The sequence below is a fragment of the Sciurus vulgaris genome, assembly GCF_902686455.1.
Source record: "Sciurus vulgaris genome assembly, chromosome: 7".
NCBI classification, from domain to species: Eukaryota; Metazoa; Chordata; class Mammalia; order Rodentia; family Sciuridae; genus Sciurus; species Sciurus vulgaris.
In genome coordinates, this window is record NC_136467.1 from 127,950,831 (window position 1) to 127,968,227 (window position 17,397).

The window sequence follows — 17,397 nt, forward strand, 5'->3', positions numbered from 1 at the left end:
CTATCTTTTATCCATTGCAAGCAACAATAGGTGTTGGCGAGGATGTGGGGAAAAAGGTACACTCATACATTGCTGGTGAGGTTGCAAATTAGTGCAGCCATTCTGGAAAGCAGTATGGAGATTCCTCAGAAAGCTTGGAATGGAACCACCATTTGACCCAGCTATCCCACTCCTTGGCCTATACCCAAAGGACTTAAAATCTGCATACTACAGAGATACAGCCACATCAATGTTCATAGCTGCTCAATTCACTATAGCCAGATTGTGGAACCAACCTAGATGCCCTTCAGTAGATGAATGGATAAAGAAACTGTGGCATATATATACAATGGAATATTATTCCACCATGAAGAATGATAAAATTATGGCATTTGCAGGCAAATGGATAAAATTGAGGATATCATGCTAAGTGAGATAAGCCAATCTCAAAAAACTAAAGGACGAATGATCTCGCTGATAAGCGGATGAGGTCATATAAGGGGGGGTAGGAGGGGTTAGTGTTAGGGTTAGAGTTAGGTTTAGGGTTAGGGATAAGGAGGGTGGTAAGAATGGAGGAAGGAAGGACTGTATAGAGGGAAAAGAGGGGTGGGAGGGGTGGGGGGGAAGGGAAAAAATAACAGAATGAATCAAACAAGATTGCCCTATGTAAATTTATGATTATTAATTGAAATAAATAAATAATTAAAAAAAAAGAAAAAAAAGCACACATTGTGATATTTCTTTTGAAACCAACAAAGTTAACTTCTTCGTTCAACAAAAGTGCCTCTGTGTGCTAGCATCTAGGCAACCTCTTTGTGTTGCTTCATTCATTCTCTCATTTGCATTGCTGCCTGACCATCCAAGTCCAGGCATGACACCTTCCTGGGCAAGGTTCTATCACTGAGCTCCAACCTCTGCCATGGGAAATTAACACTGCAAGGTGGAGAAAAAAACATGTCCCCCAACATTGCTACCCCAGCAGAGAGAGCCCAAGGGGCATAGAATTTATTGATATTGTCTCCTTTTGGAACCCAGTCTCTCTTGGTTAGTCCTGTGTCTTTAATTTTCATTTATAACACCATAGACATTCCTCCTGTGCTTAGAGAGGCAGAAGCTAGGGAGGGCAAGGATGCTGGGTAGGAAGTGCACCTGTGACACTGGATGATTTCTCTTCTGAACAGAGCTAGGGCTGCCACCGAGCATGGGACCTCCCTCAAACATGGGAATTGTAAACAAAACAAAACAAAACAAAACAAAACAAACAAACAATGCTTTTGTCCTTTCTTTTCTTCTCCCTTCCATTCTCTTTTCATATTTCTCTTTTCCATTCTTCCAGAGCCTACTCATGATTTTGCAAGTCATTAAATAGAAGATAGAAAATGATGAAGAACTAAATAAATTTATAATCTTTTTTTATCATGTAGATTTTCTTTATGGGACACAATTATAGTTTTAAGTATGAAATTCAGTATCTTCTGAGAAGTAATTTAAATCACTTTCAAATATCATCTACTTTTCCTTCTCTCTCCACACACACACACACACACACATTCTTGAAACTTTTAATTAAGGCAAATGGTTGTATATGCACTTGTTGGCAAGGAAACAAGAATTAAAAATAACAAATTATTATTTCCTATAACTTGTACATCACTGTGTTGATAGGACTACATTTATGATGAGTATACTTCTCTTCCCTTACAGGTAATGCAGTTGGTTGGGTTTTTTTTTTTTTTTTTTGGTGGGGCGGGGTGGGGATTAATCTCAGGGGCACTTGGCCACTGAGTCACATCCCCACTCCTATTTTTTTGTATTTTATTTAGATACAGGGTCTCACTGAGTTGCTTAGCACCTTACTTTTGCTGAGGCTGGCTTTGAATTTGTGATCCTCCTACCTCAGCCTACTAAGCTGCTGGGATTACAGGCATACACCACTGTGCCCAGCTGGATTTTTATGGTAGTCACTTTATTTTGCCTAGGTACCTTTGTCTAATATGTATTTGTGAGTCAGTTTGCAGCAAGAAGTTATAAAATATTAAAAAATATAAAACTAAAGATCGACCAAGTTTTTTGAATTCAACATGGTATTCTTAACCCTCATGAAAAAAACAGAATGAACTTACCCAGAGAAATTGTGAAGGAAGCTGTCCCATCAAAGGCAGACAAATCTCAAGTTACTTAGTTTTCTTTGGTTGGAATATTTTCCATCTTAAGTTTTTTGACCACTGTTTACTGCCCAAAGCCTCCCACTCTTTTCTCTTTTCCTCCTGAGTATGTTCTATTTGTTTTGGCTACAGTCTCATTGTTGTATATTAACACAACACTGTATTGTGTATGTGAGCACAAGATTAATTAAAGTTTATGGCAAAATAAGTTGTATTTAAAATTATGATCCCTAATTTTTAAAAATTAATTTCTCTGTCCATATTTTAATGTTACTTGGTTTTGACTATTTGTCTCTTGATTTCATTTGCCTCTGGGGAATTAAAAAACCTTTAGGGTAATATAATTACACATTGAATGTTGAGACATGACCAAGTAGTATCATTACATGATTAAAATTGACTCTGGATAATAGTTGCTTGTTTTTAAAATTCAATATTGTGAGACAGATACAATGGGCTCCTTTTATGCATGGTTTTAGTTTCCCATTGTCAACTATTACCCAACAATATTGAATGGAAATTTCCAGAAATCAACAATTTATACATTTTAAATTGGGCATCAGTCTGAGTGCATGATGAAATGTCATGCTATTCTATTCTGTGCTGTCTAGACATGAATCATACCTTGATCCAGTGTGTCCACACAGTGTGCGCTACCCATCCATTTGTTGCTTAGTAACCCTCTTGGTTACCACATCAACTGTCATGATATAGCAGTGCTTGTGTTCAAGTAACTCTTATGACCCCAAAGTGCAATAGTAGTGATGCTGACAATTCAGGTATGCCAAAAAGAAGCTGACAGGTGTTTCTCTTAAAAGATGGAAGTTCTCTCCTTCATAAGGAGAGAAAAAAATGATGAATTTGCTAAGATCTCTTGTAAGAATGAATCTTCTATCCATGAAATTGTGAAGAAGTTTTGCTGTTGCACCTCAAAATTGCAAACATTATGTTCACAGTATGTGAACCCAGTTAAATCACAGGTTTTAGTATCATTGTCAGTTACAGGCATCCCCAGAGTGCTTGGAATATATTCTCCATAGATTGGGGTGGGGAAGGTGTCTGCATATTGTTCAAAGAAGAAAAATGCCTTTGTAGATTGAATCAAAAGTTGATCATTCCCTTCTTGGTCCTGTTCCTCTTGTGAACTTTGTGCCACTTGATACATGCTTCCCTCATCAATTTGATGTCCAACATCTTCTTTGAAAGGCACATAAATCCATTCTTACTTCTCAGGTATTTTTTTCAGAGATCATCTTTTCTTGACCCAAAACTCCTTAGTCAATGATCTTCTTAGGGCAGCTTTCACATCCTTGTTTCTCAATGTGTAGATAAAAGGGTTGAGGGTTGGAGTGACAATGCCATAGAAGAGAGCCATGATCTTACCCCTGTCCCGAGAGTAACTAGAGGGAGGCTGGACATACATACTGATGGCTGTAAAGTAGAACATGGAAACCACAAGCAAATGTGAAGCACAGGTATTAAAGGCCTTCCAGCGACTTTCAGCCGAGCGGATTTTCATCACTGCCCGAGCGATGAACACATAGGTGCCCAGGATGAGGGTAAGTGGTACCAGGAGTAACAAAGCCCCTAGAACATTCAGCTCAGCTTCATTCACACTAGTATCAGTACAGGCTAGTTTCAAAAGGGCAGGAACTTCACAGAAGAAATGGTCCATCACCCTGTGTCCACATCTTGGGGCCACCACTGTGAGAGTGGATTGTACGAGGGAGTTAGCAAAACCACTAATCCAGGTCCCAGCTGCCATATGGACACATCGTCTCTGATTCATGATGATTGGATAGTGAAGGGGTTTGCAAATGGCAGCATAACGGTCGAAGGCCATTATGGCCAGAAGAATGCATTCAGTGGAGCCCAAGGCCAAAAAAATATATAGTTGGGCAATACAACCCCCATAGCTAATGGTCTTTTCTGGTCCCCTAAGGTTGACTAGCATCTGTGGGACAGTGCTGGTGGTATAGCAGAGATCCAGAAGTGATAGATTTGAGACAAAAAAGTACATGGGACTGTCAAGCTGTGGATCTAGGCGAGAAACTAGGATAATGGAGATATTCCCAAATAGAGCAAAGATGTAGGCCACCAGGAAGATTATGAAGAGTGGTGTCTCTAGCCAGGGTCGGTCAGAAAATCCCAATAAGATAAAATCATCTAGGGAGCTCTGATTATTTATCCATATATTAGCATTGATAGGTGAAATTCCAGATGAGGTCTCTACATATCCACTGTTAAAAATGGTTATCAATGGTAAGAGGAAGCTACTATGAATTAGAGACCAGAGATGTTGAAATAAAGCTCTCATTTTTTGCTCTAATTTGCATCTATACATCAGTGACAAAAATGCACCTATATCCTGATTATGGTAAAATGTTGAGTCAACATTGTCAATGTAATATTGAAAGATTGCTGAGAAAAGAACAAATAAAACACCGTCAATGTAGTTAGTAAAAGTCACTTATTTAATAAATATCTTCTGGTTAACCTCACACTCCTTTAGAAATTTTGACATCTTCCCTTCTAAAAAGTTGGCACAGTACTACCATAAGCTCTATGTGTCATGGATATTTAGTGATGACAACAGAGCATGATGACAACAGAGCAAATTAAGAAAAGGTGAAACTTCCCCAAAACAGGTTGAACAAAGCACAGCAAGAAGAAGGCAGATGAATCTGTAGCTGAGGTAGAGCTGACATGTTCATCTTCATTGCACTGAACCTGATTAGAGACATCATGGGAACTTGAGTCCTTCATAAAATCTGCATGATGAGTGGATGGAGTGTCAGCGCACTCTTACCCTTTCCAAGGTTTATTTCCGCTCCTATTTAGGAATTTAAAATATAGAGATAGAAAACAAAACATTCAGGCAAGGTAACACAGGAAGAATCAGGAATTAAAAATTTGTTTGCTGTGAAGATACTACTTTAATATTATCTGAAAAATTTGGGTGCAGCTTTAATCTCCTAGAATAATTAGCAGAAATAACTTAAAATATTTATAGTCCTGAAATTTGGGACTGTATGTGAATTTTCAATTGCTCAGGTTTATGACCAGCACATACACATTTCAAAATTTCTCCACTGTTTCTACTATCTGACTTGCATGGGTCCTGATATTTTCTCATCCAAATCATGGAATTCCTTTATAATTTCTGAAAAAAATAACCCTCAAAGACCGATTTTTCTGTTCCCTACAATCCTGAATTTATTTTGAGTTAGACTTGGGTAGTTTGGTAAATTTATATTTTTTCTAGTTGTTTTACAAAAGTCATCATTTTTATTTGTCACATTTCAGTTGTTCTGTTTACTAGCTGTGTGACTTTGAAGATGTCATTTAAATTTTGGGTCTTCAATTTTCTTATCTGTAAAATGGGCATAATTATTATTCATCATATAGAACTAATGTAGATTAAGTGACATAAAGTAAATTGCGAACATAGCTCAGCTTTTGTCATATGCTAATAATTAAATAACTATTATTTATTTTCCTATTTGTGAGTCCCCAAACATCATGTACTTGTTTTGTTTTGTGTGTCTGTCCAAGTACATAATGGTACAATAATATATGAGCAAATATAAGCTGGTGGTAGTAAGTATGATGTGACTGCTAAGAAATCAGCTCAGGATAGTTTTACTATTTTCAATCCTTTTATTTGTTCCTAGATCATGTTATTATGATCTTGAATTGGTAGGTTTAATGGTCTTAGTTGGCCAGGTCTATTTCTTAGTTTGTGTCATCTTGAGTCATTGAATTAGTGTGGGCAGCCAGAGTGACAGTGATAAGTGATGGGGAGAAATATTGATTCACAGCTAAATGTCAGGATCACTAAATCCAAAACTGAGCCCAGTATTCACCCATTCAACTTCAAATTTATTCATTTTATCTACAGCATCACAATTATTTTAGTACCCTAAAGTAATCATTCTCTTTGAACTGTAATCCCATGTGTCACCTAACTTGTCAACTAGACCACTTCTTCTGTAGCCTCGTCTCACATATATATCAAGTCTGTACACCCAGAAACATTAAGAAGACACATGAAAAGTGTATTAATGTCCCATGACCTGTAGGTCTCAAACTGGTGTCACTCCTCACATCGCTCTCTCATCCTCACAGCATCCTAGCTTGTTTGGAGAACAATCTTTCCTTCATTCAAATTTGATCATTTATCTTAGCTCAAAATTCTTTAGTGATGCTCTGGGTTCAAACATATTGCATTAAAACACAGCCTTGGACCTAAGGCCTTATGTAATAGTGTCTTGAACCATGCAGTCATGTACGCTGGGCCATTCGAGCTTCCTACTTGCCACCATGGCTATGGTGATGTGAAACTCCATTGTTGATATCTACCCTGAAAGACTTATTCCAAGTACCAAAGTGTTCTTAAATAATTTTTGCCCTATTTATGACTCTTCAGAATGCAATTTTAATTCACTTATGAGATACTCCACATTTTATTACACACACACACACACACACACACACACACACACACACACACACACATATATATATGAATATGTAATCAGAGACAGTGAGGAGATGGAGAGGGAGAGATGGAGGGAGTGGGAGAGGAAGAGATTCTATTTTTTGTACTTGACTTGTTTCCCTGACTATATTGATTATACATTCTTTATGAGTAAGTTTGTGACTTATCAAAGCTACAGTATATGTTAAACATGATAGATATTGACTACATATTAATTCATCTGGGTTTAGTTCAAACCAGCGATCATGAAACTCTTGCCTTTGATGCTCTGGTATTTTAAATTGTGTCAGCATTTTGATATCATAATTTCTTTTCATCCATAACCTCAGATTCACTGATATTTTATTAGAACTGAACCCAAATATATCCTTTACTTTTTTATTCCAATCCCAAGAAACCAAAACAGAGTTAAAATATACCCTGTTTAACTCTTGACATTTTTAGGTTTCTATCACTATTTCTCAAATAATTAACAAAAATACATGTATTTTACTTACTAAGAATTGATGGACTTTGAATATTATTTTCACATATGACTTTGTCCAATCAAATAATGAAAATTAAAATACTTGCATATAAATTCCGTCATACTTTCATGACAATAGGGTGTGAATTTGCTTTGTAAGTGAAAGAAAAAGCTGTACAGTATGATACATAATACAAAGAGAATAAGCACTAGCAGCAATATTAATAGAACTATCTGCATGGTAAAATTACATAGGACTGACTTTAGAAATTTCCAGGTTCCTGTGATCCTCTGTAGAAAATCGTTTTCTTGAGATTTCTCCTTTTGTTAATTCTATCATTTCTTGCTATGCCACCCTTCCTTTCAAGTTGGTCTCATCCAATTCCTTTCTACTCCCCAATTTCTCATCCTGGGACTGCAAGTCTTAAAAATATTACCTTAGAAATATAAAAATAAGTGTAATAAATAATAATATTGTAGTCCTAAAGAAATGAGACAGATAGTTCTGTCACTGGATTAGATAATTATTATAGAAATAGATTTTGATATGATGTCGTGAAATAATTTTAGAATGAGTTTTGCCTTATCTCTCATGGTCATAGGAAGACTCCTGTGTTGCAGAATTACTTATAGAAGAATATCCTTTAATCAACATTCAAGTAATTCCTTATCTAATTAGAATTTTAAAAAGGACAATTGTGAATTGTTACCTTTGTCTTATCTGCATTGTTTTCTTGATAAACTATTTCAGAATATCATTCAGTTAACCGCTGTCAAATAATGTTTTTCTAAACCAGAAGAAAGCTGAGTTTCTTCTACAGTTAAAAATTATTGCTATATCATTTTTAATGTTCTTGCTTCTCTGTCACCCCTGTCTAAAAAGCCATAACTATTTGTTCCTGTTATTAAAGACTGTTATGTATTTGAGATAAGCTTGTACTTTAGTGAATAAAATCAAATTACATACTTTCCTGAAGGGAAACACTTAAGGTATTAGAGGGGAATATATAGCATATTTCTTTTGGCTTTCTGAATCGTTGGATACATGCCTAAATAGTGGAGATTTATGGACACATAGGAGTAAATTGAGCAAGGATAAAATAATAGAGAGATAAAAACTCTGAAAAATGGAGAAGAAAAACATTGAGAGAAAAAGATAAAAACATAAATACAGCAATATTCTAACAATAGAAGAAACTTAGGTAAGTATCTGTTGAACATGTAAGTATAGAAAGAAACAGAAGAAAATGGGAAATAAAGATTAAAGACTAATTTAGGTAATTCAGTTTATTTTCCTAGAAAGGACTGTAGGGAGTTCTTGCCTTTCTGGCTGCATAAGAAAATTACAGGGATTAGGAGAGCTTAATTTACCTAAATAGGAAGCAAAAAATGTGCTGTTGATCCTCATGAGAATGAGAAATGAGTTGGGAGGCAGAAGTATTTATAAATCTTAAGCAAATGGGGTGTGCAAAGAAATGAAGGGAAGGAGGGAAAAAGTATCTGATCATATGGCTTAAGAAATCATGGAGCTCATTACTTTAGACATTTACATTTCTAATACAGTCTTTGTTAACTTCATAAGCATAATTCCGATACAATGTGCTAATAAGACAAAATAGGAACAATAATTAGGTGTTCATTCCACCCCTAACCCAGCTTAGATATTTGCTATGGCTTTAATTCCATGCTTTGTCTATTGGATTCCCTTATTCCAAATTGTCACAGATTTAAACAATCTTGGTTTGTCTGAACAATAGTTTTTTCAGAGCTAAATTGGTTTCTACACAAAATCAATATTATAATATCCACAACTTTATAATGCAAATAGCAGTTTCAATTTTAAAAGTGGCAAAAGATGCACTTAAAATATGTAAATGAAAGTACAAGTTTGCAAAGGCAAATAATATAAATAGTGACACATGTATTTTCCCATAGCTCCCTCATAATAAAATTATTATGTATTTATAAGAAGGATTTGCAAATACCACAATGTTATGCTGAATTTTCCACTAACCTAAATTGTGTATAATTTCATATATACTCTTTATAGGTACATCCATTTGATTCCCTTAATAAGCCTCCAAAGTGAGAATGTTTTTTAATTGAAGAGAGAAAATTTAGGCACAAAGAGGTTATAGTACTTGCCCAAGTATATAGATCTAGTACAATCAGAAATAAATATTTGAACAAAAATACAGGTGACTTGTAGAATCAACCTTTTAATATTTTTTCAAATATTTTTACTTTATAGTTCTAACCATGAATAATCTTCTTAGTCCATACCACAAAGGCTGACAAGGTAATATGACTGGTTTTGACTAATCTTCCCTCTCTGAATCCCTTCTGCATTTACCTGGGGCTGTGCTGCAATCCATCAGTTTGTTGGGGTTGTGATGTGGAGAGTGACAGAAAACTGCCTTGTGGCTCAAACATGATCCTCAGACCAGAGTGTTGTTTGAATTTCATCTCAGTCCACTAACCAGGCATTTACACTTACTGAAAAGTCAACTTTAAGAAACCAGTTCTAATTTATGGCTGTCCGTAAAACCCATGGATCCACAGGGAGCTTTCCCATGAGTTTCCATGTCATTACTGTCTTAGTCTCATCCTCTACTTAAACCTCTGAGGTTCAGCATAATTAGTACCTGCTTCCGCCAATATGTCCAGTAGGGAAGAACCAGAGGGACTCTACAAGGTGAAAATACCTTGCAAGCAATCAAGAAAATATTTTTGCAAAACACAAATTTTCAGCATGCAAATTTAGAGAGTCACTTAAGAAGAAATTAAATCAATTCTGTTAAGACTTGCTGCTCTTAGAGGTTGTTAAGATGATTTTTACAATATAGGTTATAAAATAGATAAAAATTTTCCCTTATATATAATTGCTATTCTGAAAAAATAGGACAATTTCATAAAGATTTGAAAATCTACATTAAAATATGACTTTCAAGTTTCTTCTCGTAATGGCTTTTTAGTTTTACTCTCCATTTATATTAATTATATGATATTTTATAATCATTAGACATATTTTTTCATTTGATAAACATTGCCACTGTATAAATTAAGAAAATATACTTTTTATTATTATTATTTAGCTGGCCATAATTCTAAAATGACAACAACAAAAATAATAATGTGCTCAAGGTCACACTCAAAAACCAGGAACCCAAACTGATATTGCCAAATTTGATCTATTCCAAATTTTCTCTTCAAGTTATTGAGCATAACTAATCTAGACTCCTTAGACTGAAAGTTAAAGTTAAAACTCAGCATGTTTTGGTTATAATCTCCATTATATTAGCTATTCTTTCATAATATCTATGGAATAGTAGAAAAATAAGGAGCATAAACTGCTAAGATTGTTTACAAATAATCTGTTTATAGTGAATATCAGATTTTGTATTTCTTTATCACAAAAGTCTGCTTATTAAATCTCCCAAATCAGCTTGATCTGAACTTATTGTACAAAACAAGGTTTTAAAAAAGATTTTATATCAGGCTTCAGAAATAACCCAAATTTTCATAGAGATTTCCTTAGCCATAAAGATGGAATTTCATACTATGTAACAATTTCAATAGGATGTGATTGTGCTGACTTTAAAACTGTGAAAAAATACATAAATTTAATCTCTACCCTCAAATTAGTTCCAAAATGTAAGTTTAAGATAGAAATGTAGTAGTATCAGGGGAAATGTCTACAGTTACTCAAAAGATATAAGATCACAAACTCAAAAGGTTTAAAATGATTGATGTATTTGAAATGTTAAAGTGATATTTTGGCAGACACAAATATCATAAAATGAAAGAAAAACACAGGTAACAAACTCCTAAAGAGTAACTATGAAGTGTGTGAAAGAAAAAAGGCTAACTTCCTCAGTATCTGTAGGTTTGTTGTAAAGGACCAACAGTTCCCTGAAACAACAGCAAAGGACCAGGAGAGAGGCTTATCTGTGACTTTCACATGTGGAATTTGAAGGTAATACTTACATGCACAAGAAATACAAATTAAAACCGCCAGGGATACCATTTTTACCTCTGGAATTGGGAAAGATCAATATTTTATTTTATATCATGCTGGAATACCATTTTGCTTTAGCCTTCTTGTAAAGCAACTTAGAATTATATATCATATGTAAAACCGAACCTGCTTACTGGAACAGCAATTCCATTTCTAGACATTCACTTGATGAAGATTCTCACATATTTGTGAAGAAGTGAATGCACAAAACCTTCATTGTAGTGGTTTTTTTTTTTTTTGCATTAGCAAAGAGTTAGCCATAGATTATCACCATTTCTGAAGTTGTTAAATACACCTCTATAATGTAATATTATGTACTCATTAAAATAACAATGGGCATTCTTAGTTACAGAATTGGAATTGTTTCCAAGATATATATTTAAGGAGAAAAAAAATTATTTGACAGAATTTATAGCACCTTTGATTTCTATTAACCTATCAACATACATACATAAAGAAATAAATTTATAAAGCACTTGTACATCCATTTAAGCACCCCACATATGGTAATATATTCCAGGATGTGTTGGAAATGATGGAGAATGTAGAGAAATGAGGAGTGGAGGGTGTAATTTATTTATTCCATGAACATCTCTATTGTATTTCTTATCTGATAATTTTTATGCTTTTTTAATTTGTAAATATAATGAGGACAAAACAACACTAACAGTACCTTTCATGGAAGGTTTTCTGAGGAGTTTATGTACAGTGTAATTATAATTATGAAAAAATATGCATAAGATCTGAAGTAAAAAACCAAAATTTTACCTTAATCAATATCCTTTACTATGTATCTCTTTTTATACTTGATGGTTTCATATTTAAATTTATTTCTCTAAGGAATATGTATACATAATTTGATTTTAAACAGTTCTACATGGATTTTAAACACACACACACACACACACACACACCCAGTATTCCATTCCCTCTCCACCTCAATTTCCTATTCCCAAAAAGTATGATTTGGGGGTCCTTTTTGATTTCTATTTGGCAGTTTCTTGAATTTTTCAAGTTGATTTAACATTTCCAAAAATAGTTCTTTTGAGTGCCAGTACCATTCCTGTGCTCCTTGGATGCATGAGCAAATTAATGATCCTCCTTCTCAGAGGTTAAAATTCTAAGGGAAGATAGAAGATAATCAGAAATGAGCCTAAACTTTGCTATGTGGTATGTTAGAAGATGATCAGTGCTGCAAATGAAAGAAACCACAGATTAGGATAAGAAATATCAGGTGGGTGAGGTAACTGTTAAATGAAGTGGTCCAGAGAGATGCCCTTGAAAAGATGTGATCTAAAAACCTGAAGGTAAAGAAGTTAACCAAGCATGTATCTGATGTCCAGAATTCCAGATACAGAACAGCGAAGATCCTTATGGCAGGAGATACCGCAGTGCATTTGTAGTAACCATTGGGAGGCCAGCAGAACGAGGGAAACGGAGGGAAGTACAGGAGACACTGCCAAAATAGGAGGGCATCATGTGGAAATCTGCAGGCCATTGCAAGAATTTAGAGACTGAAGGCTCTAAAAAGAGGACTGAGGAGAGACATTCTGTACCTTGAGTTTCAGAAGAATTAGTCTGTTTGTGATGTGTAGAATTCTCTGGAATGCTGGAAGTGATTGGAGCAAAGAGAAAGCTACAGTAGTAATCTACGTGAGTATTCAGGCTGTTCACAAACTGGGAAGCTTATAAACCATGAAAATTTATTCTTTTTTTTTTATTGTAAGCAAATGGGATACATGTTGTTTCTCTGTTTGTACATGGAGTAAAGGCATACCATTTATGTAATCATAAATTTACATAGGCTAATGTTGTTTGATTCATTCTGTTATTTTTTTCCTTCCTCCCCCACCCCTCCTACCCCTCTTTTCCCTCTATTCAGTCCTTCCTTCCTCCATTCTTGCCCCCCTCCCTAACCCTAACTCTAAACCTAACCTTAACCCTAACGCTAACCCCTTCCACCCTCCATTATATGTCATCATCCACTTATCAGCGAGATCATTTGTCCTTTGGTTTTCTGAGATTGGCTTATCTCACTTAGCATGATATTCTCCAATTTCATCCATTTGCCTGCAAATGCCATAATTTTATCATTCTTTATGGTGGAGTAATATTCCATTGTATATATATGCCACAGTTTCTTTATCCATTCATCAATTGAAGGACATGTAGGTTGGTTCCACAATCTGGCTATGGTGAATTGAGCAGCAATGAACATTGAGTGGCTGTATCTCTGTAGTATGCAGATTTTAAGTCCTTTGGGTATAGGCCAAGGAGTGGGATAGCTGGGTCAAATGGTGGTTCCATTCCAAGCTTTCTGAGGAATCTCCATACTGCTTTCCAGAGTGGCTGCACTAATTTGCAACCCCACCAGCAATGTATGAGTGTACCTTTTTCTCCACATCCTTGCCAACACCTGAACAGACACTTCACAGAAGAAGATGTACAAGCAATCAACAGATATATGAAAAATTGTTGAACATCTCTAGTAATAAGAGAAATGCAAATCAAAACTACCCTAAGATTCCATCTCACCCCAATTAGAATGACGATTATCAGGAATACAAACAACAATAGGAAATTTATTCTTTATAGTTCTGGAGGCTGGCAAGTCCAAGATCAAGATGCCCTTAGATTTTGCATTTATGCTTTTCAGTTTACAAATAGAGGGCATGCTTTGGTTTATAAAAGGAGACTTCTCACTGTAACCTCATATAGTAGATGAAGAAAGTCAGCTCTTTGACTTCCTTCTTTGGGGTCACTTCTTTAAGGGCACTAATTCTATTCTCATCTAATCACATCCCAAATGCCCCTCCTCATAATACCAACATGTTAGTGATTAGGATTTCATCATATGAAGGGAAAGGGGCCACAGATATTCAGTCTGTAGAAATGAGAGATGGTAGTGATTCAGAGAGGGGTCTGATACTAATTTTAAATAATTCAGTGTTTATTTTATATTGGTAATAGAGTTTTAGCAGCTAAGTTGCATAGTACACTATGATAAATTTTCCTTTCTCAGATAGCTTCTGGTTGCTCACTAAATTAAAAAATGTGAGTGCATGCATGTTTATGTATGAGTGTGTGTGATTTTTCTCTGTACTTTTCCCTAATATAGTCCATAAAATTATAAGGCTCCTTTCAGAATGATCAAAGACACCAAGTGATCAGTACATTTTTTTGACTGGATTTGCTAGAAGCAAAAGTCAAACTCCTTTGGCTGGATTCTCTTTACATATCTTCCTGAACCTCACTTTTACACCCTTCCAAAGTTTTTTCCCTTTCTTTTCTGTTTTCAGTTCCTTGTTTCCTATATTCTATGCTTTTTACTTTCTTACTTTTATTTCCTCATAGGGAAGCATGGTGCCCAAGACCTTCCTGAGAGTACTGGACCGAGCAAAAGAAAAATGAGAGCATCCATGTCAAAATATTTCTTTATCCTCTCATAGTATTTACTTAATTGATATTTTCTCTAACATGGAATTTTAAGGAAGAAATAAATATCTCTCACCATTTTAAAATTGTTGTTTCATGATAGTTTAGTTTCCAGTTCCTCCCCACCACTTAAGAACTGAGATGACATTTTAATTACTCAGCCTTAATATGTGACTTTTCAATCTTTACTGCCACCCCTGGTAGTTTTCAGTTTTTTGCTTGATTGCTCATGATTTTACTATGCTATATCTTTGTGTGAGTCTTTTCTTTCATTTTGTTATGCACTAATTGAAACCTTTTTTAGGTAATAAATTTTAACCACTCCTTCTATATGAAAATATTATTTTCAAAAGTGATCATAAAATTAAATAATAATAATGATCAGAAAATAAGTGCAGTAAGAGCATTGTCTTTTATTAAACTTTGAATATATAATTGTACTACTAGAAAAATGCAGAAAAATAATAAAACAAATACTATACTATGAGCACCAAAATATCTACAAACATACAATTGTGTACTAATACAGCATTTTAAAATTTGTTCTTTGGTTTTAAAACAACAGTCTAAATAAAGAACAAATCTTAGTTTTAAGCATTGTAGTCAAATTCAGTTAAATATTTTAGGTAGAAATTAAAAGCTGCACTTAGATTTAAAAAAAATTTTTTTTAATCTTTACAGACTGCATTTTGATTCATTGTACACAAATGGGATACACCATTTCATTTCTATGGTTGTGTACAATGTAGATTCATACCATTTGTGTAATCATACACGTACATAGGGTAATGATGTCTGTCTCATTCTACCATTTTTAAAAACAAATACTCTAAATGGTCATATGAGAAGACAAAATAGAAGTATTTCAAGGTTTTGTAATTGCTGTACTATCAGTTTATTTTTCTTTTTTAATGTGAAAATATTTTTTAAAAAAGATTAAACTTTTACAAAAGTTTAGGAAAGAAGGAAAGCTGTCAACTAGTTTACATCAAAATCTGAGCCACAGAAGGACAAAGAACTGCTGAAAGATGCAAGAAGCTGAAGCAAACTGCAGGGATGAAGATGGTTAGTGGCCATTGGAACCAGCAATCCGAGTCAGTCACATTTTTGAAGTATTATCAAGAGGCAGCAAGGACAGCAAAGTTTCTGGTCTGAGTCATTCAAGGGAGATACAGATGCTCAATTTTTAGACATATTCTTGAAGACCTGTGTTCTTTTACAGCCTTCTCCCAATTGCTGCCAATGAATTACTCTATGACCTGACACTCCAAAGTACCCTCACCCAGACAGCCTGGGGGCAATTCCGAAACCTCCCTGGTATTGAGTGGGGAGTTCACAAGCTCTGAAAGCCACTATTCATAGAGAAGGTATGCTGGGATTAGTGTTTGTTGAACATACAGGTTGTCATACTCTCATCTCCCTTCAGGAGCTTGAAGTAAGAAGTTGGAACAATGAAGCTGAGAAATAAAATACATCAAATTAAAATGAAGAAGAAGGCATCAATAGCAGAATCAATCAAGCAAAAGAAAGAGCCAGTAATCTTAAATCAGACTCATTGAAAATATAAGGTGGAGTAAAAAAAAATTAATAGGAATGAAGAAAGCTATAAGACCTATGGAGAACATCAAATGAACAAATATTGGGGTTACTGGAATTCCCTTGAGAAGGTTCATGGGCAGAAAGCTTAAAGGAGATAGTAACAGAAATTTTCACAAGCCAGAGAAGGATACAAATATCCAGGTATAGGAAGGTCCAATCTTACCACTCATATTCAAATCAACCAATAATTAATCTCTCAAAGATAAAAGACATAGAAAGGGTCTGAAAACAGCAAGAGATAAGAAAAAAATAAAATAGATGTTTTCAATTCACCTGAGGAAGACTACTCAGCAGAAACCGTATAAGCCAGAGGAGAATGGAATAACATATTCAAAGTGCTAAAGAGAAAAAATTGCCAACTAAGAATATTGTACCCAGCAAATCTATCCTTCAGATATGAAAAAGAGATACATAACCCAAACAATAGCTAAGAGAATTTATATCCCCAGACCTGTCTTACAAGAAATGCTAAAAGATGTTCTTTAAACAGAAAGAAGAGAAATGAATCAATAATAAGAAAACAACAGAAAGCACAAAACTCATTGAAAAGTAACTACAAATTCAGAATATGCTATATTATAACCATAGTACATAAAATATTTGTGTTTATTATAAACACTAAAAAGAACAATTAAAACTGCTAATAACTATGTTAATTTGTTAACAGGTGATATATGAAGATGTATAATGAAGCATCAAAAATTCAAAATATGGGGGAGAAGATAGAATGCAAGTGTAAAATACTTTTATTATTACTCTTTCCTTTTTCTATGTATTTTCTTATCTTTGTAACCTGTTACTATCAGTTCAAAATAACTTGCTGTAAAATAAAAGGCATTTTTATAAGCCTCATTCTAACTTCAAAGTAAAAAACTACAATAGACAGTAGTTGCTGTAGTAAGACCTTACATATTGAAATTATCTTAACTTAACTAAATTAAGTTCCCCAATTAAGACATAGAGTGATTGAACAGATAGAAAAGTGAGACCCAACTACACACTGCTTATAAAAGCCTGGAACTGTAAGGATATGCATAGACTGAAAGTGAAAGGATGGATAAAGAGGGTTTTTGCAAGTAGAATCAAAGAGAAGAGGAGTAGCTAAATATATTTAGATCAGTAAAATATGCTTTAAATCATAATTGGCAAAAAAAAGACAAGGAGGGCCAGACTCAATGGCACACAACTGTGATCTCAGTGGCAATCAATAGATCAGTGAAGACATCAAGAAAGA

General features: G+C 34.6%; 1 protein-coding gene across 1 annotated transcript; it reads right to left on the bottom strand.

The window, feature by feature from the left end:
- Positions 1-3,393: 3,393 nt before the first annotated feature.
- LOC306665774 (olfactory receptor 2B6-like) lies at positions 3,394-4,461 on the bottom strand (the record flags this gene model as incomplete). Its single annotated transcript, XM_079147391.1, has 1 exon — positions 3,394-4,461. The coding sequence occupies one exon, from the start codon at positions 4,459-4,461 to the stop codon at positions 3,394-3,396; it is 1,068 nt and encodes a 355-aa protein (XP_079003517.1).
- Between the last annotated feature and the right edge of the window lie 12,936 nt (positions 4,462-17,397).